The sequence below is a fragment of the Urocampus carinirostris genome, chromosome 1 (genome assembly GCF_059441175.1).
Source record: "Urocampus carinirostris isolate Australia breed hairy pipefish chromosome 1, RoL_Ucar_1.0, whole genome shotgun sequence".
Lineage (NCBI taxonomy): Eukaryota > Metazoa > Chordata > Actinopteri > Syngnathiformes > Syngnathidae > Urocampus > Urocampus carinirostris.
In genome coordinates, this window is record NC_142349.1 from 1,889,244 (window position 1) to 1,913,833 (window position 24,590).

General features: G+C 40.5%; 1 protein-coding gene across 6 annotated transcripts in view; it reads left to right on the forward strand.

Moving 5' to 3' along the window:
- The first annotated feature begins 1,414 nt into the window (after positions 1–1,414).
- Positions 1,415–24,590, forward strand: part of engase (endo-beta-N-acetylglucosaminidase) — a 49,050-nt gene continuing 25,874 nt past the window's right edge. The window contains exons 1-7 of one of the 6 annotated variants that reach the window (XM_088335288.1): positions 1,415–1,446; positions 4,044–4,122; positions 4,230–4,431; positions 5,290–5,438; positions 5,569–5,720; positions 7,984–8,132; positions 10,408–10,579. In XM_088335288.1, the coding sequence (XP_088191414.1) occupies positions 1,429–1,446; positions 4,044–4,122; positions 4,230–4,431; positions 5,290–5,438; positions 5,569–5,720; positions 7,984–8,132; positions 10,408–10,579 (921 nt within the window). In that variant the 5' untranslated portion in view covers positions 1,415–1,428. The other 5 variants (XM_088335362.1, XM_088335445.1, XM_088335534.1 and 2 more) reach the window with 5 other exon arrangements.

Below are 24,590 nucleotides of genomic sequence, written 5' to 3' on the forward strand. Positions count from 1 at the left end.
CTCTGAAAGTTCTGATCACTCTGGTCATTCCTTGACCACTCATACTCACGACACTGCTGTTAGGGATGACAATTCGACTCTTAGTGAGCATGATTATGTTCAATCTGTAGTGGCTGCTGTCTCTGGAGGTAACGTTAGCCACACTGATCAACCAGAGTCTGCACCACACCGCACTACACGCCTGGGTCGTGTTATACGACCAGTCAACAGGCTTCTTCACACTATGGCTAGACAAGATGTCACCAGACACCTACAGTGTAATGTTTAGACTATGCGTAACACAGTAGTTCGAGCTCTTGGGGCATGACATTTTTTCCCTTTAAAATTCTTCTGAAATAACTTGGTTTTGGAGAGAATGTTTTGTGCTCATTTATGTCTTGTATATGTCTTGGGTGAATGTGGAATGTGTAAGGCATTCTATAGCCGGTGGCTGGTTCAGAGAATTTTCTCTGGCCACTGCATCCTTAAAGGATACTTCTCAAGTCGGTTCTAATATGTGTGACCCAATGACTACTGTTATATATTGATTTTGATTTTATAACCAAGTGTGAGATTTTGTCCAGAATTCGGTGGGGGTGGGTGTAACAGAGTTGAAATTTGATTGTTTTGAATGTTTTTTTGAATTCTCACAAAATCTGTGTTTTTGTTGTATTACTGGTAATATTCCGGTACCTCATTCAGTTGTTAAGTCATGGGCGTCTGCGACTGTTTTTTTCGTTTGGTACTTTATGGGCTTCAGCGCTTGCCGTAGCTTAAGTGATTTTTGTAAGCGTTGAAGATAATTGCAGTCGAGAACAGAGACCCCTGACTTTTGTATTGTTTTATTTACTGAATACAGGCAATAAACCAGAGATTGTGAAACCTTGTGTCGTGCATGAACGAGGGTCGCTACACCCAGTCAACAAATAAAAAGCAATCCCCCCCCCCCAAAAAAAAAAAAAAACACACAATACAGCACTGGTGAGCTATTTTCAGAACAGGTCCATGGGCACCTCAACTGGCCATGGACCTCTGCATTAATCGATACTGCTACTCACCTCAGTATAAAGAAATCAGGGGTTACTTTGCCTCCATAAGCAATGCGCAAAACGCTATTATGAACAGGAAAATTGTTTTTGAAAAAAACACGTTTTCAGATACCCCGCGACCCTACTGAGGATAAGCAGTGCATATAATGGAGCGATGGATGGACGTTTACAGATACGAATATGGAAATTAAATAAGTCTTTATATCCAGTGGATTGTGATTAATTCATGTTTTTAATATTATGACAACATTTAAACAATGCAGTTTGAAGATATAATATTAAATGTTTTTTATAATATTCAATGACTATTAAGCGACATTGAACTGATAATATACATCGCTACGATTATTCATTTTAAATTAATTATAGCCCTTTTGGGCTTCCATACTTAGAGCAACCCATGCAGATCTCGCAAACCGTAAGTACAATGTTTGTTTGTTTTTGGTTTGTTTTGGGGGGGAATATCTAGGTCGTGAGTGACGTTTACTAGTTCACAAGTGTAAGAAATAAAATAATAAAACACCTAAAATGCAACATATAGAGAACACGCTTTTTTTTTTTTTTACATTTTGGCTCCTTCCCCCCAAAAACTGTGAAGTAGTGACTTCAACGATTGCGTCTAGGGCCTGGGCACTCCGGTCCTGGAGGGCCATACGTCCTGCCAGATTTTGAAGTTTGCTCTTCTTTAACTCAGGTGATACAAATTATAGCCTCGTTAGCAAGCTAGCAAGTGCTCGTTAACGATACTGGTGATTGGAATCACCTGTATTGGATCAGAGAAACCTCAAAAATCATGCAGAACATACTGCCCTCCAGGACCGGAGTGCCCAGGTCTGCCCGGCCCGACTCTAGGCTGTCAAGGCGGGGCGATGATAATAACATCCTAGCTTGAAGTAAACACAATATCGAAATAGATCCATGTGAGAGTTGCCCCTGCACCAGATAGATTGAATTTATAAACACCGTCTCGTTTTTGTGTTTACTGTACTTCTTCAAAACACGATTCAAAAAGTATGGCTTCAAAATTTCTCTAACCTATTCCGCTGTGCTCTGGAAGACCAAACAGCCACGATTAATCAACTCATTACTGTCCTCTGAAAATTGCCTAAAATCCCAATCCAAAACGTACCCAAAGTTCATTGAATGCTGTTCTCGAACTGTTTGGAGGATATGGACGGGTTTGGTCTCTTTTGGAAGGTAACACTAAAGTTTTGTCCCAAACTGAACTATTCACTTCAAGTGGTACTAACATTAAGTAATTAGTCTTGGGATCAAGAGATCGCAGGTTCGAATCCCGGCTCCTCGTTATATGTCGAAGTGTACTTGGGCAAGGCACTAAATCCCTAATGCCCCCAAGAAGCAGGTCGGCGCCTTGCATGGCTGCATGGCCGCTATTGGTGTGTGAGTGTGTGTGTGAATGTGTAAGTGTGAAGCACATTGTAAAGCGCTTTGGGAGGTCTTCGTTGACTTGAAAAGCGCTATATAAATGCAGACCATTTAACATTTTACCATTTAGTAATCAAAGTTGGAACACATAGAAATAGGTTCATATCCTCGCCTGATTTTTCTCTCTTGCAATCGCATGCCTACAGTAGAGTGTAGCATGGACATCTTGTCTGTCAAATAGTTGGAGCAATAGCATCAAGCCTTTCCTGGTCCTTAGTCAAATTTGATCATAATCTTAAAAACCAAACATTGCATATAACATATTTTTCTAAGGGTACGTTTACATTTCCAAAAGTGGCCATTTAGAGACAAGTTCACAGTTCTAAAACCTCTTTAACCATGAATTTGTGATAGAGTTGGAAATGTTTGACATCTCTTCCCAGAAGTTAATCACTGATTGTGCACTCGTGCGCATGATAACCGTGAGTAAAAATGGATCTCGAGTTGCATTAGGCACGTTTATTTTCAAGTCTGATTTGACTACACACCACAAATGTCTATATATTTAACCCAAAATTATATTGAGAATATCATTGGCTAATCAATGTGTTAATTCTCATTTGAAACTGCCATTATCGGTCAAAGATGTTTGAAGCAAAATAAAGGCAATGTTTGTTTCATCAATAAACGCCTACTTAGGCTAATGCAGTCTGTGGGCCGTGAAAAAAAGCCTGCAATTGGTCAAGAGTGGCTTAATTCAGAGGCAAATGGCCATATTGAAAATTATTTTACGAGTCTGTTTACTTGTACAAGAGAATTATGGGGCGACAGACTTATTACTACAAAGAACGTCCAACGATGCAAAAATTCATTTAGGCAGATTTTTTTTTTTTTTTTATCTGTCAACATGATCGTAATGTTCTTTTGATGAGTATATTTTAATTGGTCAGCATATCTTGAATCCCAAGAGTTTGAATTTCGCAATGATTTGGCATGATGTATTTTTAGTTTCTGGTGACATCGTACAGACACGTATTTGCTTCTCAACAGTCCGCCGGCCCGCCGGTGGGCCTTTGGAACGTTTAAGGGTTAAAAATAGCACAAGTAAAAACAGATTTGAATTATTTTTTTTTCTGAAATTAAATACAAAATTATCTGATTAAAAACAAAGATGTATAAAATTGTATATGCATTTAAAATAAATTCTGTAAAATAAGAATGAAATTCAAAGTTTAAACATGTAAGAATAAAAGTGGAAATAAATACATAAATGCAGTTAGCTATAAATTAGTAAATTTAAATGCTCTGCTTTCCAATATATTTATCTATGCTGCTGACTCCCTGTCTGCATGAAATGTTATTGAAATGAGTGGAGCGGTTTTAAGGGTGTCTGCACCATCACATCAAGAATAAAACGGCACACCACTACACGTTTCGTTAAACATGGAAGAAATGTTAGGGAATCTCAGTTTGCTTGCAAATATTGCGAAACATGTTTCACCGACAATCGTGTGACAACTGTGATTGTCAGATTCAGTGGTTCCACTTCATTGTGCTTAGTTTTGTCCTAAATAAAATAATGCTTATAGATCTTGCCATGGATAGTTGCTTGTTTTGTTTCCTTTGCAGATGGAGGGTTGTTTGCATCACCCTGATGTCTTGCATGATGTTCATGAAGTCGTCAATTATTTGCCTTCACCTCTACCAGGTTTGGGGATTTGCATCATCTACTAAACAGAAACTGTTGCAACTTTCACAATCTTTAAATATCCTATATCTTTTACACCTTCTTTCTATGTCTTTTTTCTCGATCAGTCAAACATTATGATGCTGACACAACCGAACCCATTAGTTGTAGTCTTCAGACTTTGGAGGAGCTTATGTCATGGAGACAAAATAGGGCAAACCCTTTCAATGTGGCAGTAGTTCCATTGGCAGAACGAGAACCTGCACTGTCCAGTTGCTCACGTCGAACCTTAATGTCTCATGATATGATGGGTGGATACCTAGATGACCGGTAAGTCAGTATGTATGTTATGGTGGGTTTTTCAAACCTCTGATAACAGCATTATTCAAAAAGTGTTAACACACCCAACCAAACATTTCACACACCAGACAAATGACTTATAAGCACCGACAAACTTGATTAATCTGTGACGTCAATTTAAACATTATATGTACAGAAGTTAGGCTTCCCGCAGAACCTTGAAAAGTTTTAAAAGGCATTGAATTCAATATTCTCAAAATAAGGCCTTAATAAGTATTAAAATGTCTTTAATCTAAATTTTGAAAGTCTTGTAAATTTGAATCATTTCAATACAATTTAATATCTGTTTGAACTAAAAAGATTTAGTAATAGTTATCAATTGTCTTTTTAAATAATTTGCATATTTACATTTGAGGCAACATTGCGTGACCACATTAAAGAAAATATCAAAACGGTGATGTGGTTTCAGTCAGGCAACTAAAATATTAGGATTTGGGCCATTCAGACAGCTATATAAAACTTAAACAGGTCGCACGTGACCACAAGAATATGACTTTTTTTTTCTTTTAGCTTCTTGTTTGTGTTTTGCATCGTTTTTTTTTTAAAGAAAGGAAGATGCTTTACAATGCAGGAAGTCATATGAATCCATTTAAAATAACAGTAGTAGTGTTCTACTTGATGTCTTATTTTCATCTCACACCCAACAGTATCCTTTCACAGGACAGTATCCTTTGCTCTAATCGCTGACATTTTACTACATAATCCATTTATTTGTGAAGAGCATTTTTAAGTCTGTATGATTTGTAACTTTTAATTTCTGGAAATTGTCGTACTTTAACTGCAGTAATCATGTTTACCAAGGCCACACTTTGTTTTCCTATGTTAAAGGTTTGTACAAGGTACAGCTGTTGAATCACCGTATGCCTTCTACCACTGGCAGTACATCGATATTTTTAACTATTTCTCACACAACTTTGTGAGCATTCCTCCTACAGTCTGGACCAATGCGGCACATAAACATGGAGTTCTTGTTCTGGGTAAGCTGGAACCCATGTTCATTCCTTGTTGTGATTATGACAATTCAGAAATGAAAAGAGCATTTGGTTTTGATTGTTGACTTTTAATTGTTTTTTATTAAAAACAAGTAATACTTGACATCCTCTTTAGGGACCTTCATCACAGAGTGGACTGATGGAGCTGCAATATGTGAGGCTTTCCTTCAAGGAGAAATGTATTGCGAAGTAGCTGATAAGCTTGTTCAAATTAGCTCTTATCATGGCTTTGATGGCTGGCTTATAAATATAGAGAATACACTAAGCGTGAGTATTGCCTTTGTCACATTTCACACATTTTGGCAGACAAAACTGCTCACGTGTTTTATTTTTCCAACAAAATGCATTTTCTTTAAAATGCTTTAAGTTGTACCAGCTCTGTTAAAATGAAATCAGACTCTCCCAGAATTTACGATTTTATGAATTGAAACTTTAACACAACTGTTTTTTTAAATTATTTTTTTCAGGCACTTTGCAACAAACATAACAAAATGAAATCAACAAATTGCCCAAAAATAAAGATGGATGAAGGGTTAAAGCAAAAGACTTATCAGACACCCCTAATAACTTCTCTATCATTCAATTCAACTCATCATTACGAACAGTAATTTCTCTGTCTATTAAGAAATGATCAAATTGGGTTCACTCACCATATACATTTGAGATTTGTAGCACCTATGCCATTAGGCAAAAGAAAGAAAACCCACTGGACTAGTTCCACGTTTAGTGAGTCATAAAATTAGTAGAGGAAACACCAGAATCCAAATGGATTTTAACATAGCCAGTAAGTTAACGGACAATGAATACGAAAATTGACGGCATTTAACATAAATTATAGTTTAAAAAAAAACACTCATTCTGTGGCTTTTCATCAAAAAGTGTCTCAACAATGAACATAGATTGTTTAATGACTCTTCCATACAAAGGATTATGGAGCAATTTTCAGCCAGAACGGTGTCTGTTGGTGTAACACCTTGACTGTATACTGTAGTAGACACTTTGCCCATCATACACTAGACCGAACCCTTGAGACACTCAGTCCTGACTCTGCTTCGGATATGCGACTATCTGCTCCGTGTATAACAATATAATGACTAAATGCACATATTTTATTTTATCTCTGAGTCACATGTACTCATGAAAAGAGCCTTTGGTCCCCTGACCCTTTTTTTCATATACCATGAAATAGTAGGCCACCAGTCAGATGTTGCCTGTCCTTGTGACGTTAGATAACAGTTAAACAGTATAACACTGAAAATATATAAATTTGTAATATATTTTAATTATAAGTTTTAGTTGATTACAGTAAGACCTCGGTTATCGCCGTTAATGGGGACCAAAACCACCCGTGATAAGTGAAAATCCGCGAAGTAGCGGCACACCTTCCCCCCCCCAAAAATGTATTTATTATTATTATATTTTTTTTAATTAATCTTTTTTAGACCCGGTTAATGGGGACCAAAACCACCCGCAAAAAGTGAAAATCTGCGAAGTAGCGACGACCCTTCAAAAAGAAAAAAAATATATAATTAAAAAATTTTTTTTTTAATTATTATTTTTTAGACCCGGTTAATGGGGAACAAAACCACCCGCAAAAAGTGAAAATCTGCGAAGTAGCAAAGACCCTTCAAAAACATCCACCGCTAAGAGTCGTACAGCTGGGCGATTTTACGTCCGCCCGGGACGCTCGGAGACAAATTCACGACAGGGTTTTTATTTGCGCCGCACCGTGGGTGCCGTTCGGTCGCTCCCGTGAGCGAGCCCCTAACCCGCGGCGCGGGTACTTTCGGGCACGATACGCACGACACCGCGACAAGCCGAGCGGGTCGGGCGCTTGGTGCGGAGGCCGCTGTTAGCGGCCCACGCGCACGTTACACGGCCCTCGATGGTTCCGAGCGACGGACGGGCGGCCGCGGGGGAGAGGGGTAGCTGGGGGGACCTGTGGGGACCTGTGGGGTTAGGGGGGGGTGGTGAAGCGGAAGCCACACCGAAACCGCGCGCCGGGAAACGAGAACGGCGCGCCGTGCTAGGGTCGTCGGCCTAGGGGGATTCCCCAGTTACAGGGGTCCCGCGCCCGTCCGCCGCCTTTCACCCGCCGCGCGCGGACGGCCGCCTGTCGTCGCGCCGCGCTACTCGGGTCGTCGGACGATCACGCCCGCCGCCTTTTCTCGCGTCGCGCCGTGCGACGCTGCGTCTGCCGAACTCGCTCCGTCGCGTGGCCCGGGAGTGACCCCCGCCGCGCCCCCCCCACCCGTCCCGTCCCATCCAGCCGGCCGCCTTATCCCGCGTCCGCTGACGTTCCGCCGAAAAAACTCGCAAAAAGTTAAAGTCTGCGAAATAGCCCCTTCAATTTTTTTTTTTTTTTTTTTTTTTTTTAAACCATTACAGACCGCAAAGCTCTGAAGCCGCGAACGTCGAACCGCGAAGTAGCGAGTTCCCACTGTATATACTATTTTCATCTTTTATCAAGTTTTTATCTTCACTAATGTCTTGGCTGGAATTGGGTGTACTTTGTGTCATTTACCTGCAGGATGTTGCTGTGGAGAAAACACCGTTGTTTCTGCGCTATCTCACAAATCAAATGCATAGACAAATCCCAGGCAGCATGGTCCTTTGGTATGACAGCGTCATTGAGAACGGAGAGCTAAGATGGCAAAATGAATTAAACCAGTCCAATAGGTAAGGATTTCACTTTTACTCAAACCTTCAACTAAAAGGATCTGGGTTTACTTTTACTTTTTATCGGACTTATAACAGCCAAATATGACATCACAGTTATCGGTCCAGTGCAAAAGACACCTGATAATTACCGTATTTTTCTGGATGATGATTTTGTGGAAAATAGACTTGCAGTTGTAGAATAGAGTTGCATACATTTAGAAATGTAGAAAGACTTGCTTACATTGCTTACAGTAGTGAGGGAATGTTGACATCATTCGAGAAGATCCTTGGCAAGACAGTTGAGTTTCCCTAAAAGGGCATGAGACCTGCAAGGCCCCTCTTCAAGGACTCTCTGAGCAAACTGAGGCGAACAACATGTCCTAATAAGGGTACGATAGCGTCTTCCTTGTTGTTGCTGAGGACTGGGGCCGCCTTTTGGGTTGTACTCAAACTGAAGCTATAAAAGCGTTGTTATGTCTGGAGTTCTCTGAGTTTCTTTGGGATGACGAAATAAAGGCTCCCCCTCATGGCAAGCCCCGGTGTACTTTATTAAATCACGTAAGAAGACTTAAAAGATTATCGAACCTACATTTTCTCCTACAATGATTCGCAGTTCTTTTCATAATTTGGCCGTGGGTGCAGTTTATACTCCAGTGAGACTCACAGTATATGTGAAATTATTAACACATTGTTAGTGTGTATATCACTTCACATCAGGGTTCGTAATTTTTTTTCATGGCCAAATTTAAGCACTTTTCTGCATTTTCAAGGCCAATTTTTCCACATTATTATATCATTGAATTTTACATTTTATCACCGGCAGTGTATATAACCTCACATGTTATTTTCACACTAAGCAGCAAGAGGACGATCTAGGCCTGTGTTGATAATTTCAACCAGCAAACAGAGGAAGCAAAGCGCCGTATTTTCTTCCTCCCAACTTGAAGGAGTTGTTTATCGGTAAAAGTGACACAGAGGATGAATATTTCATTGGATTCAGTGATTTTGAGTGAAGATGATAGTTTGGTAAGCATATTCTTAATGCTAGTTATCTGAATAACTCCTAATACGTTACGTCGTTACTGACGAGCGTGTCTAAGATATGCACATACTGTACGTGTAAGGTTAGTGTACCGTGTTCTCCATTTCATTTTTTTTAATTGCCTTTTAAGATGACATGTATGTATTTGTGTTGGATTCTGTCAAATGAAATTCCCCCCAGAAAATGCGACTTATACTCCCGAGTGTGACCTACACCTTTTTAATTTTGCATTTTTCGATCGGTGCGACATATACCCCAGAGTGACTTATAGTTCGGAAAAGATGGTAAAAAGATTTCAAGCACTTATAGTATTATTTTGATTTTTCTAACGTAGCTTGGGGTAGCACATTTTGGTCGTGTCTTCTCTACCTCTCTGATATGCATGCTTGGTATCAGAGAGCTTGACCAAGATCAGGTGCATGACTCAGGATGCATATCAGCTGTTTTTTTTTTCTTTCGACAGGCCTCTGAGCTTCAGTGAGTACACAATGTTTGTTTATAGAATGTTTTTAATGTTTGTTTATAGAATGTTTTTTTGTTTTTGTTTCCTTTCTGTATGTGTATTTAAGCTTGAATGCCAATTTATTAAAGATTGACACTTGTGCGCTGCCATTGTTAGCTGTGGTGACAAGATAATGTGTGTGAATGGTTGTCTTGTCATGTTCATCTGTTCCGAATGCAGTATGAATGAATAGAATAGAATAGAATAGAATAGAATATACCTTTATGGTCATTGTTACAAAATGGGTTAACGTATTGTGACAACGAAATTGGGCATGACACTCCAGTTTCACACATTCACAGTGAGGTAAAAGAAGATAAAGGAACAGTGAAGATAAGGTTATAAAACAAGGAGGATAATGTTATAGTTTACACCAAATTTACAAAATAAATGTCGGCATGTAGGATTTTACATACAGTTTGGTATCGTAAGGGTTTGTGCAATATGCATTTGGTGCAAAAATAGTCATCATAGTGCAAGAAACAGTCAACATAAGCATTTGGTGCAAAAATAGTCATCATAGTGCAAAAAAAGATAGTCAACATTGTGCAAGGTGAGCAGTAAACATACTGCAGTCAATGCATGCACTTCTGATGAGGGGTAAGTTGTCTAAAAAGAGTGAGTACATCGTCACATTAGCTAACCAAAGCAAAGCACATTTTATTTCATGCTTTTCTTTGTGAAATATTCAGCATCAAATTAATACCAAACTATCAGTTGAACATTATATTGTTGTGTTTCCATTTCAGAATTTTTTTTGAATCATGCGATGGTTTCTTCACCAACTACAACTGGACAGCAGAAAACCTGGAGTGGATGAATAACTACAGTCCCATAAACGGGCGCCAGTCTAATGTCTATGTTGGGCTAGATGTTTTTGGCCGTGGCAAGGTAGTCGGAGGGATGTTTCAAACCCATAAGGTACACTCATTTTAAGTGTGCATATTTGTTTGTTTGTGTGCACGCATATTTAGATACGCATGCATGTGTAAATGTCTTGTACACTCACATTGCTTGGGTAATCGTGCACTGTCCAGTTGCAAAAAATATATTTTGGGACAAATTTAAACAAACGCTAAACTTGCCCGTCAGAAAGTAATCGTCCGAATAAGATCAGAATTCGTTTTTTTTTTAGACACTCGTTAATATGAGTAGTGACAAATAGCAACCCTGTAATCGCGGTGTTTGTGAATACACTTATCCCTCATTTATCAGGGGGGTTGCATTCAAAAAAAGAACCTACTTAGTCCCATTTCCTCAATAATATCATAAACGCATCACCCAAGTTCAGAAGTTACTTGCCTAGTTTAGCACTATGCACCATTGCTGGCACATAAGCGGCAAGCTTAGGGAGTGAGGGAACACATGTAAGGGTGTGATGTAGTCAGGATACAAAAAAAGGTAATTGAATTTCGTTACAGTTACAGAAAAAAAGACGTAATCAAATTATAGGTACATTGAGTTAGAATAAGTTTTGCAGAACATGATTTTATTTATAGCTTTGCTTTCTATACATAATGCACCAATAGACAAATTTGGTCATAATTTCAATCACTGATGCTAGAGAGACAGAGAGAAAGATGCGGCGCGTTCAGTACTGCAATGTCTGGATCGTGGCGCAGATTGTACATACCGGCTTATTTACCACTGCATGTTTATCATCGTGTGTAGCAAGTAAAAGCACTTTTATTTTTGTCTGCATTTAATTTCTCCTTTAATGTAGCACTCATCCTTTCATCTATCCATTACCTTACGGTTATCCGAGGTAGTGTTGCGGGGGCAGGAGCTTGACAGGGAAGCCCAGAAGTACCTATCCTCAGCCACTTCCTCCAGCTCATCCGACAGAATCCCGAGGCGTTCCCAGGCCAGCCTAGAGACATAGTCTCTCCAGCGTGTCCTGGATCGCCTCTGGGGCCTCCTGCCGGTGGGACTTCCCCGAAACACCTCCCGAGGGAGGCGTCCAGGAGGCATTCTAGCCACGTTAACTGGCTCCTCTCAATGCGGAGGAGCAGTGGCTCTACATAGAGACTCTCCCAGATAACTGAGCTTCTCACATTATCTCTAAGTGAGAGCCTTGCCACCCTGTGGAGGAAACTCATTTCAGCCACTTGTATCTGGGATCGTGTTCTTTCAGTCATAACCCACAGTTCATGACAATAGGTGAGGGTAGGAACGTAGATCGAGCGGTAGATCGAGATCTTTCCCTTTCGGCTTAGCTCCCCGTCACCACGACGGATCGGTACATGGTCCGCATTACGGCAGACGCTGCACCGAACCGTCTGTTGATCTCTCGTTCCATCTTACCCTCACTCGTGAACAAGACCCCAAGATACTTGAACTCCCCCACTTGGGGCAAGATCCTATCCCCAACCCGGAGGGAGCATGCCACCCTTTTACCTTTTAGGACCATAGTATCTGACTTAGGGGTGCTGATCCTCATCCTGGCCGTTTTACACTCGGCTACGAATCGCTCCAGTGGGGAGCTTAAGATCACGGCCTGAGGAAGCCAACAGCACCACATTATCTGCAAAAAGCAGTGATGGAATGCTGAGGCCCACAAACTGGACTCCTTCCCCACTAAGGCTGCACCTAGAAATTCTGTCTATAAAAGTTATGAACAGAATCGGTGACAAAGGGCAGCCTGGCAGAGTCCAACTCTCACTGGAAACAAATCCAACTCACTGCCGACAATGCGGACCAGACTCTGGCACCGGGCATACTGGGACCGCACAGCCCGGATAAGACTGTGCGGTACCCCATAATCCCGAAGCACCCCCTACAGGGCTTCCTGAGGAACAGGGTCGAATGCCTTCTTCAAGTCCACAAGACACATGTGGATAGGCAAACTCCCATGCACCCTCAAGGACCCTGCAGAGGGTGTAGAGCTGGTCCAGTGTTCCACGGCCGGGACGGAAACCACACTGCTCCTCTTGAATCGGAAATTCTAGTTCCTGATAGACCCTCCTCTCCAGTACCCCAAAATGCTCAGTAGCCTAGATGGTAGTGTGCCCGCTTTGAGACTGGGAGGTCGCTGGTTCGCGCCTCGGCCGAGACATACCTAATTGGTATAATGGCGGCGCCCTCTGGCTGCGGCTGCATCGACTCGCTACAACGGGTCAGGTGTATCGACATTTCGTTTTGTGTACATTGTTACAAAGAATGACAATACAAAGGAAATTATTATTATTATTATTATTATTATATACCTTTCAAAGGTAAGCTGAGAAGTGTGATGCCCCTGTAGTTGGAACACACTCTCCGGTCCCCCTTCTTCAAAAGGGGAACCACGACCCCAGTCTGCCAATCCAGAGGCCCTGTCTCCGCCGTCCACGCAATGTTGCACAACATCCAGAGCCTTAATGAAATCCGGGCCGTTCTCAGTAACCCGCTTTTTGACCACCTCAATGACTTGAACCCCAGAGATATGAGAGCCCACCTCACAGTCCCCCGGCTCTGCTTCCTCAGAGGAAGACGTGTCGGAGGTTCAGCAAGGAGATTTTTGAACTGCCGGTGATCAAGAGCGTGCGTACGGATGTAGTTCACAATCTCCACCACAGGTTTCACGACATGGTCTAAATTCAGTGTTTTGGACACAAGTTGCTCCCGGTGAATGATGCAAAGGAAATTCCAAAATTCGGGTAATGTGTCATCGCTCTTGCATGGGCCCATAAGACCCAGTTCACAGAACAAATTATCGATGGCGCTCCGTCGTGGCTATTGCAGTGAGTTTTTCTAAAGACAAGTTCGCTTTTTTGAATACTTTAGTCATTGCTTCTTTGACGTCAATGCCGCGTGTTCTGTCTTTTAAGGGCACAAAATTGAGAAGCTGTTCTTTTTTTTTTTTACTTTTTATTTCTCACACCAATTTTGACAGAGGTTTGATTACACCATCTTACATCAACACAGAATATATACACTTGACACACTCATAAATAACAGAAGGAACAACAAAGAAGAAAAAATACTATTAATAGAAAAGAAGAATAAATGTTCATACAATACATTCATACAAAAAGAAATATATAAAAAAATAATAAATAAAAATATACACCCCAAAAAACAAAAGAACAAAACATAAAAAATAGGGGGAGGTGTTTAGACATCAAGTAAAATTTGTGTAATAGGCTTCCATCTTTTCTCGAATTGGTCAAGTTTCAGTTGAAGTCTTGCAGTGATTTTTTCCATAATGTACATTTGCTTTAATTTGTCTCTCCATTGTTTTATGTCAGGAGGTTGTGGTTTCAGCCAGGACACTGTGATCATTTTCTTTGCTACCAGAAGCATTACCCTTAGTATATATTTCTGTTGACCAGATAGTAATTCTTCTGGCAAAATTCCTATTACGTAAGCCTTTGGGTCCAACCGCAACTCCCAGCCAGTAATTAATTTTATTTCTCTCTGGATACTTCTCCAAAAAATTAATATTACAGGGCAATTCCAGAAAATATGCGTAAAGTCTCCGACCCCCCCACAGTTACGCCAACATAGATTTGAGGTATTTTTATATTTTGAAGTGATAGAGGGTGTATAGAAGAATCGCATTTTTACTTTCCATTCAAACTCCCTCCATGTCGGGCTGTTGGTTATTTTGTGTCCCTCTTTCAATGTTTTTTCCCATTCGTTGTCTTTTATCGCTACACTAGTTTCTTGTTCCCATTTTTCCTTAACTGCCATGTCCTCATTACTGAGATCCATTCTCAGGGCTTTATATAGTTTTGATATAACCCCCTTTATTGATTGTCCTTTTGTATATGATATTAATAATTCCTCTACCTTAGTTGGCTCCTTACATATTTTCCCCCATTCCTCGTGTTTCTGGAGGTAATGCCTTAGTTGCAAATATTTGTAAAAATCATTTCTGGGTAGGTCAAATTCTTGTTGGAGTTGTTCGAATGATTTCATTGCCTGTGCTTCCAATACTTGGGTAATCAACATCAGTCCTTTTTGGGCCCATTTTTGAAACCCTACCTCCATAACCCCAGGTTTAAAGTCTGGGTTTTTCGCTATTTTGGTAGCCCTATTCACAGATCTTGATATTTTTAAATTTTTTTGTATAGTTGACCAAGTTTTAATAGTTCCCTTAATCCATTCATTCTGGATTTTTAATTTCTTCCACCTCGTGACTGATATGTATGGTAACGATTCCACAGGCATATTTGGACAAGATCGCTGCTCCATGTCCACCCATATCGTATCTTTGTCTGTAGTAATCCACAAGATGAGTGCTTTAATCTGAGCTGCCCAATAGTAATATTTAATATTGGGTAGGTCTAGGCCCCCTTTTTCTTTAGGAGCTAACAGGGTTTTGTATTTTATTCTAGGTTTCTTGTTTTGCCAAAGGAATTTTGTTATCAATTTATTTAACATTTTAAATGTGGATGCCGGGATCAGAATTGGAAGGGATTGAAACAGAAATAATAGTCTTGGTAATATGTTCATTCTAATTGTTTCTATCCTTCCGATAAGACTTAAGGGCAAAATTTCCCATTTTTCCAAATCTTTCCTTATTTCTTTTATCAACATTCCATAATTTGCATCAAACAGCTGTGTGGAATGTGGTGTAATGGTCACCCCCAAATATTTAAACCCTTTATTTGTCCATTTAAAATCAAATCTTTCAATCACCTATGTTGGACATTTTCCTGATATCATCATTGCTATTGATTTGCTCTCATTATTTGAATACCCAGCTACTTCTCCATATATTTTAAGGCTCTCCAACAGTGGTGGTATTGATAACGAAGGTTCCTTCAGCATTACCAACAGGTCGTCTGCAAACAATGATATTTTATGTTCTGTTCCTCCTTCATCAAATATCCCCCTTATTTGCTCATTTTGTCTAATTGATTCTGCGAGTGGTTCTATGCTTATTGCAAACAAGAGTGGGCTTAAACAATCCCCTTGCCGGACTCCTCTTTTGATATCAAAGAAATCTGAACAGTGACCATTTACTCTAAAACGAGATTTAGGATTTTTATAGATTATTTTCACCCATTCAACAAATATTTGAGGGAAGCCAAAAGCTATAAGTGATTGATGTAAGAAGCTCCATTTCACCCCATCGAAAGCTTTTTGTGCATCCAAGCTCAGTAACATCGAGGGTTGGGTCTTAGATTTTGTGCTCGTAATTATGTTTAGTATCCTCCTAATATTGTTTGCACCCTGCCCGGAATAAACCCTGTTTGATCATTTCTAATTAATTTCGCTATAAATTTCTGCATTCTTTTTGCCAGTATGCTTGTAAGAATTTTTAGGTCATTACAAAGTAAACTAACTGGTCCATAGCTTTCACACAATATTGGGTCTTTTCCTTCTTTGTGCAAGACTGTTATGATGGCTTCCGACCATGATTTGGGGGGATCTCCTTTTGTTAGAGCATAGTTAAATACTTTATGCAGTACTGGTGTTAATTCTTCCTTAAAGCTTTTGTAGAACACCCCCGGGAATCCATCCGTTCCTGGTGATTTATTTATTTTTAAGTTATTTATTGTATCTTGTATTTCCTGTTTTGTAATGGGGCGAATAATTTCTAATGTATCCCCCCCTGTTAGTGTTGGTAAATGTAGTTTTCCTAAAAAGTTTTGTGCCGTGTAGTTATCTAAGTCATTTTCTGAGTCCTTGTATAATTCTTTATAATAATCTGCAAATGCTTCTGCTATACCTTTGGGTTTTACTAAACATTGTTTAGAGATAGGATGTTTTATTTGTGATATAATTCTATCTGTTTGGGCCTTTTTAAGTTGGAAGGCTAGCAGTCGACTGGCTCTATTGCCCATTTCATAGTATCTCTGGTTCACAAAGCGCAGAGCCCCTTCTGCTTTATTTGTCAAAAGTTCATCTAATTTGCTTCTGGTTGTTTTTAATACCTGTAATCTGGATTCATTTGGTGTTTTTTTTATGTTCTTCTTCTAGTTCCTTAATCTTATCCTCCAATTCCTTCTGATTCTTTAAGCGTATTCGTTTCAGTCGGGACGATATTTCAATGAATTTCCCCCTTATTACAGCTTTCCCTCCTTCCCATAATATTGATGGAGAAACCTCATTGTTGTCATTGATTTGGAAATATTCTTTTATACACCGTTTTATTTCCTGTACTACGTTTTTATCTGAGAGGAGAGATACATTCATCCTCCAATACCTAAAATGGGGTTCATTGTCTAAACTTAGTTTCAAAGTAATTGGAGAATGGTCACTTATAGTAATATTCTCTATACCACACTCTACTACTGTATGCATATGTTGTCTTGAAATGTAAAAGTAATCAATTCTCGAATAGCTGCCATGCGGGTTTGAATAGAAAGTATAATCTTTAGTTTGGGGATTCTTCTCTCTCCATGGATCTATCAATCCCAATTCTTTAGTTATGTTATTCAACATCCTTACCTCTTTGTATTTGTTCCATGTACTGAAGGATACTTGTCTACTTTGCAATTCTGTACAGTGTTAAAGTCACCTCCTATAAGTAACGTTACCTTCGCACAGTTGGTTATTACTTTAGCTAATACTTGAAAAAATGTCCCCTTTTCCTCAATTGGTGCATAAACATTCATTATTGATATTTCCCAACCGGCCATTGACCCTATAATCATTATATATCGCCCCAGATTGTCCTTCACTTCTTTTTCGACTTTAAACGCCACCCCTTTTCCAAGTAAAATTGCTACTCCCCTCCTTTTACCATAGGATGCGTAGAACACCTGGTTCACCCATTCTCTTTTTAGCTTCTTATGTTCAATCTCTGTCAAATGTGACTCTTGTAATAAGGCTATTGAGCTCTGCAATGTCTTGAGTTGATTCAATATCTTCTTTCTCTTGATGGGGTGGTTTAGCCCATGTACATTATATGAAACAATATTTAGATTGCTCATGATTTGTATTGAGTCTCACTGATTTTTGAAGCATACAAAAACACTTCATTAATTACTAACACCTCCATTGAAAAAACAAACCAAATTGCTAACAAACATATTGACAAGCAACATAATTCCCCACCAAAAAGAAAAAAAACACACCCAAAAAACAAAAACCCATGTCTTCCAAGAGTCCAATCGGAGAGTTGTGGCTACCCTCCTGGAAATATGCACTCAGTGCGTGAACAACTTTTGTACCGTCGTCCATAGTTATAACTAACTAAATATTTTAGCGTAGCTCTATGCCAATATATATATATATATATATATATATATATATATATATATATATATTGTTTTAATTTAAAGATAACAATTTTACTTGGTATTTTACTTACTTCTAACTTATTGAATTTATAATAGAAAGGGCAGATACGGTCCTTACTCTTTCACCCCAAATCCGAATTTGGCTTCGTTTTGCTCCATGAGAGCTTGTAAGTCACCTTCTATGATGGGGGTGTTCCTTTGTCTTCCTCTCAATTCCGGTCACTGTGGTCCAAATGTTCTTTGACAACATCTTTTGCAGTGTCTCCGTGTTGTCCTCTTCCACTTCGATCCCCATTTCTTTTAGCAATGTTGCTGCCTCCATCAGTGTAGAGAATGTTCTTATTCCTGAGTCGAAAAACATCTTCAGCTGGGCGGGATATGGGGATTGTGCCTTTACGTTCTTTTCCTTTAACTTTTTGATAACGTCCCTTACTTGTTTCCTCTTTTTTTGGATTTCTGTGGTGTAATCTTGGTTGAAGTAAACGGTCTTGCCTTCGTACGTTGTCTTCCGCTTCCATGCTTCTTTCATTACGGATTCTTTCACTATGTAGTCGGTGAAACGTACGATAATTGCCCGTGGCAGTGCTTTACCTTGAGACTTGTTCACCAGTGAGCGGTGTGCCCTCTCAATGCGCAAATCCATATATCCTGTTGTCGGAATGTTCGATTTAATAAAGTTTGTTATGAAGCCGATTGTGTCGTTCCTCTCGGCACCCTCCGGAATGCCATGTATTCTAATGTTGTTCCGTCGTGATCTCGACTCCAAGTCCTCACACTTTGATGCTAGTTTGGCGGTTTGTTGGAGCAAGGAGACTGTTAATTGTTCTAGTCTTGACGTTCGCTCTTCCATGTTAGCATGTAGCTCCTCCATGCTTTCCACCCTCCGCTCCAGCAACACAGTGCGCTCCAGAAGCTCTTCGATGCTTTTTTCCAGTCTTGCTATAGCAATCTTGTTCTCACTGGCTGCTTCAGTGTGTTCTTGCCGTAATTTACGGATTTCATGGAGGATGGCCGAGTCACGTCCCTCGTCGACCGATGACATTCCTTCTGCTCCCTCGATCTTTTTCTCCTTAGCGCCCTTTTCCTCAACAAGTTTCCCCTTCTTGACCATGTTTTGTTGAAGAATTTCTCTTTAATATGAGTCACAATTTGTACCCTTCCTGTCTTTTTCCAAGTAAGTATTACATTACTCTTTAGTGATTTTTGTCAGAGCTACTTTCCTTGCTGCCGTCTACCTCATTGCGCCACCGGAAGTCTCGAGAAGCTGTTCTTTAACCACGCAGTCCTCAAAAACCATCCGCACAAATATTGCCAACTGTGGGGTGTCCTGTATGTCGCATGACTCGTCCAATGTGACACTAGAATAAGCACACGTGTCCAGGTCTTCGTGTAGATCAGATTCAAGCGCTTTGTTTATGTCTGATATTCTGGTTTCAACTGTGTGTCATGACAGCTGTCGATCTGTCGTGGAATCTTTGAGTTTTTTATGATCTGGAGCCAGAGTTTCAATTAAATCCCCAAAACACTGTTTCAAAAACTCGCCTTCGCTGTATGTTTTTTTTTTTAGCACAGGCAATGTTTCACGCCACTTTATAGGAGGCAAGTGTCACAGTTTCTCCATGCTTAATCAATCGCTGAAACATTTGAGACTGTCTTTTTACCTGGCTTTTCAATGTGCTCAATTTTTGCTTGCGTAGTTCAGTACCTTTGGGGAATTCAGTGTTCATATTAGCATGGGCTGTGCTAAAATGACGCTGAAGATTTGAAGTCTTGAAATGGGATATCGTGGTACTGCATGATAAACCGAGTGATTTGCCATTCCGTTCAACAAAAAATAAGCATCTTCCCCTTCTTTCTAAAATGCCCTGTGTTCATCTTCATATTTCCGTTTCGCTTTGCATTTTGCCATTTTGACCAGTCTGCACGCGCATGAAATTTTCCGGTGTAGTGCCTAAATCCGACTCCCCTGCAAATCCCCCCCGCCCCCCCGCGTGACTGTAATTTAATCATTCTGCTGCGCTTCCGACAAAAGCAACCATATTCTATATAATAAGTTTATTAAAACAATAAATTGAGCTAATTAAAACAATTAAGTGATCGTAGTCTATATAACGCGTTTATTAAACTTATTGTATAGAATACGATCGCTTTTGTCGGAAGCGCAGCAGAATGCGCGTTCACGCGAGGGGGGAGGATTTTGCAGGGGAGTCGGATTTAGGCACTACACTGGCATTAGACGTAACCTACGCAGCTGATTGGCAGTCAGTTATGTGTCCGGAGCAGCATAAAAACAACAAATCTTCCAAATTAATTTCAAAATATCATTTATTATTTGTTATTTTTTGGTTTGAACAAATTTATTGACACTAATAACAGAAAAACAATCATGACAATCTCAACAGCAATTAAGCACATTCACAATATTATATTTCAATATGACTTTTTTAACAGCAAGCACAATGTGAGGTTTGAACAACCCTTCTCGAAAATCTTAATAGCAATCAAGCATATTCACAATTTCATTATATGATAATAATAATAATAATAATAATTTCCTTTGTATTGTCATTCTTTGTAACAATGTACACAAAACGAAATGTCGATACACCTGACCCGTTGTAGCGAGTCGATGCAGCCGCAGCCAGAGGGCGCCGCCATTATACCAATTAGGTATGTCTCGGTCGAGGCGCGAACCAGCGACCTCCCAGTCTCAAAGCGGGCACACTACCATCTAGGCTACTGAGCTGGTATATAACATCTTTGTTAGTGTCAATAGATCTGTCCAGGCCAAAGTCGATGTGGTTTTTTTGGTTTGAACAAATTTATTGACACTAAAAACAGAAAACAATCATGACAATCTCAACAGCAATTAAGCACATTCACAATTGTATATTCCAATATTACGTTTTTAACAGCAAACACAAAGTGAGGTTTGAACAAACCTTCTCGAAAATCTTATTAGCAATCAAACATATTCACAATTTCATTATATAACATCTTTGTTAGTGTCAATAGATCCGTCCAGGCCAAAGTCGATTGTCCTCGGTCTGAACAAATCCACCGACACCAACAGCAGCAAAACACAGCCATCAAGCATATTCACAATTTTTTTATATCTGACAATATGACGTGACGATATGACGTTTTAACATTTTTTCCTGACATTTTCAACATCAATTAAACAATTTCAGAGTTATTTTCTTTTAACAGTAGTTAACCAGCGTGTAAAAGGCAATACTATTGTGCAAGGGCATAGCTCTGCCATCCCACCCTCCCAAGCAGCATTCTTCCAGTCCTCTGTGTGGGTCCTCTCCCTTCTGCGTGGGTCCTCTCCCTTCTGGGTTCCACAACCCAGGCCGTTGCTGCCGGGACTCCCACAGTGTAGCTCCGGCTCCCCCCTCCGGGTGGGTGCATACGAGTCTTCTTTATGGCTGCGTCCTAGGCCCGCCGCTCGCAGATTGTATGGTATCTGGAGCCATTTGGAGCACAGCCACGGGGGGATCTGCCTGCACCTCCATACCAGCAGGTTTCTGGAGGTCCAGATGGCGTCCTTGATGGCGGCGAGAGTGAGCCAGTCCCTGGCAAAGTCGTTCCGAGGCCTCCTCGACCGACTCACCCCGTAAAGCACGTACTGTGCATCAGGGACCTCTCCTGCTGGCAAGTCCGGGAACTTTCCTAGTTGTTCGGCCATTGTCCACAAGACCTGGGCAGCGCTGCACTCACAAAAAAGGTGCCTCACCGACTCCTGGGCGCCACAGCCAGGTCGAGGGCACGTCGAAGTCGCTGACATTCCTCGGTGGTGCATTACGGCTCTGACTGGGAGAACTTCATGAGCCACCATCCATGACAAGTCTCGTAGTCTGTTTGGGAGGGCAGGATGATTGACGTTGCTCCAAACCGTTGTGGATTCGCCAAACGCAAGCCCCCGCACAGGGCTTACTGTTGCTCGCTCTTGCACAATAGCAATAAGGGCCCTGTGGTTTTGTAAAGTGTGACATTCTTGTGTTTCCAAATCAAACTTCTTCAAAAAATCCCGAATAAAGAGATGTGTTGGTGGCAAGTTAAATGAAACTGGAATCAAACGATTGTTTGGTACAAGCTTTAGCTTCCGCAAATATGAGCCCATCCAAAACCGGGTCATTGCTTGACTTTTCGGGTTGTTGGGTGGGCCCACAGCGTTTTGGAAGTGGAGAGAGACATATTTGCTTCCCAGGAAAAGCTGGAGGTCAGGCACTCCTTTCCCCCCTTTTTCCTTTTTCTTTTTCATTGTATCTCTTTTTATCCTTTCCCACTTTGAGCCCCAGACAAAGCGAAAGATGGCTCGGTCCAGTTGTAACAGCACGTTTCTTTTAGGCATAAAAATTAAACTGATTGATAAAAGCATTGGGAGGATGATCGCTTTGATGATTAGGACCTTCCCCTCTATTGTCAGTTTTCTTAGTGACCAAAAAACAAGTTTTTTGCTTAACTTTCCTTGTCACGTCATCCCAGTTGGTCTCGCCTCCTCCATCCGCATTGAATTTTATCCCTAGGATTTTCTAGTCTGTCTTTAACACCGTCAGCGGGAGTCCTGCCTTTTCTGTCTCTTTCCACATTCCATAAAACTTCACTTGTGATTTTTCTCTATTTAGCCTTGACCCAGACGCCCTCCCAAACAGGTCAGTCAAGTCAAGGGCTCTTCCAACAGATGCGCGGTCAGTACATAAAATATTAAAATCATCCATGTACAAAACACACTTGGTAATGTGTCCCCCACTTCCTGGGATATTGATGCCTTCGACAAATCTATCTTTTCTTAACATTTGTGCCAAAGGTTCAATGCAAAGAACATAGAGAAGGGGAGACATAGGGCAACCTTGACGTACACCGCAGTTGATCTCGATTGCTTCCGATAAATTCCCGTTAATCATGAATTTGCTGTAGATGTCTCGGTATAGCAGTCCTACCCACTTGATGTATTTTTGGGGAAAACCACATTTTTGCAATACCCTGAAGAGGTATTTGTGCGAGACTCGATCAAAGGCTTTTTCAAAGTCTAGGTTTAGGACCGCTAGTCGCATGTTTCTGTCTCTTGCATAACAAATGGTGTCACGGATCAGCATGAGACTGTCGCTGATCTTCCTTCCCACAATGGCACAGGTTTGGTCTGGATCAACCAAGTCTCCCAAGACAACAGACATTCGTGTTGCTAGAAGCTTGCTGAAAATTTTACAGTCCACGTTTTTAAGTCAATTTTGTCTCCTTTTTTGTGCAATAGAGTAACTATCCCTATTCTGAAACTGTCTGGCATATGGTCTCGACTGGAAAATTCGTTAAAAACAGTTAAAAGATCTGGTGCTAAAATATCCCAAAAAGTCCGGTAAAATTCGAGGTTGAGTCCGTCCTCCCCGGGTGATTTGCCTTTTTTCATAGTCTTTATGCAATCATTCAGTTGGTCTTGGGTAAAGTCCGATGTTAAAAATGGGTCTTGAAGCACTGATCTTGAAATATGATCTAATACATGCCCCATTTCATTCTCATATGTTTCTTTCTTTTCAAATAATTTTTTGTAGTAGTCTTCGACCAATCTGGTTATTTCACTACTTTCCTTTGTTATTTGCCCGTTTTCGTTTTGAAGTTTAAAAAGCCCCTCATTTTTGCCCATAATTTTTTTTAAAAAATAGCGTGTACATTTTTCCCCTTCTTCTATTTCTCTTTCTCTGCTTCTTATTATGATGCCTTTGCTCTTTATTTCCGCCAAAGAGTTTAGTTCTTGTTTGGTCTCTTTGATTTCATCATTAAAGTCCATCCCCTTTTCTGTTAGGATGAAATAGCGTTGGAGTCTTCTTTGTAGTCCCGACATGCGTTTCATCTCTTTAAGTTTCTTGTTTTTCCCTGCATTTTTAAAAAAGGTCTGTGTTCGTTTCTTTGTCATTTCCCACCATTGTGCTCGTGAATCATAAGAGTCTTGAAGGGTCTGCCAGTCTTTGTACAGCTCCCTGTATTGTGCGGCTAGAGCCTCATCCTCCAGCAGGGAGCAGTTTAACTTCCACAAACCCTTCCCAACAGTCATACCTGAAGGAAATGAGAAAGAGCAGGACAGTAGCAAGTGATCCGAAAAAAAAACTGGAATTTATCTTGCATCACTCTGTGCTAAACCCCTCGTAAATATGTAGTCTATTCGAGAGGCTCTGGCATTGTCACTACTGAACCAGGTGAAGCCCTCCTCTCCTGGATGTATGGATTTGAAACAGTCCACCAGTTTAAATGTCCGGCACATGTCTTGTAATAAAGTTGATGTTTTATCTTCTTTAAACTCCTCATCGTTCCTCTTTCTATCCTTCCTACTTAGGATGCAACTAAAATCTCCTCCCACGATTAGTGGTTGATGGCCTAGCATATGCGACTGGATGTCCTCTAAAAGTTCGTACCTGAGTTGTCTGTCGGCATGGCCGTATATGTTAATGAGGTTAAAATCATTCCCTATATAAGAAAGTCTTGCTAAGATTGCGCGTCCGTCTCTCATCACAGTACTCCCCTTTATGATGAGTTGAGGGTTGTTTATTAAAATGGCTACCCCATCGTTACGGTTTTCATTCGAGCCACTCCATAATGACGGATATGGCCAAATCTCTTCCCACTGTTTATAATTTTTTAGAAAGGGGATGCAGCATTCCTGTTGTAAAAACACATCTGTTCTGATAGTTTTTAAGAACGATAAAACACTGTGAGCCTTAACCTTTGATCTCACACTTCTCACATTGATAGTAGAGAAT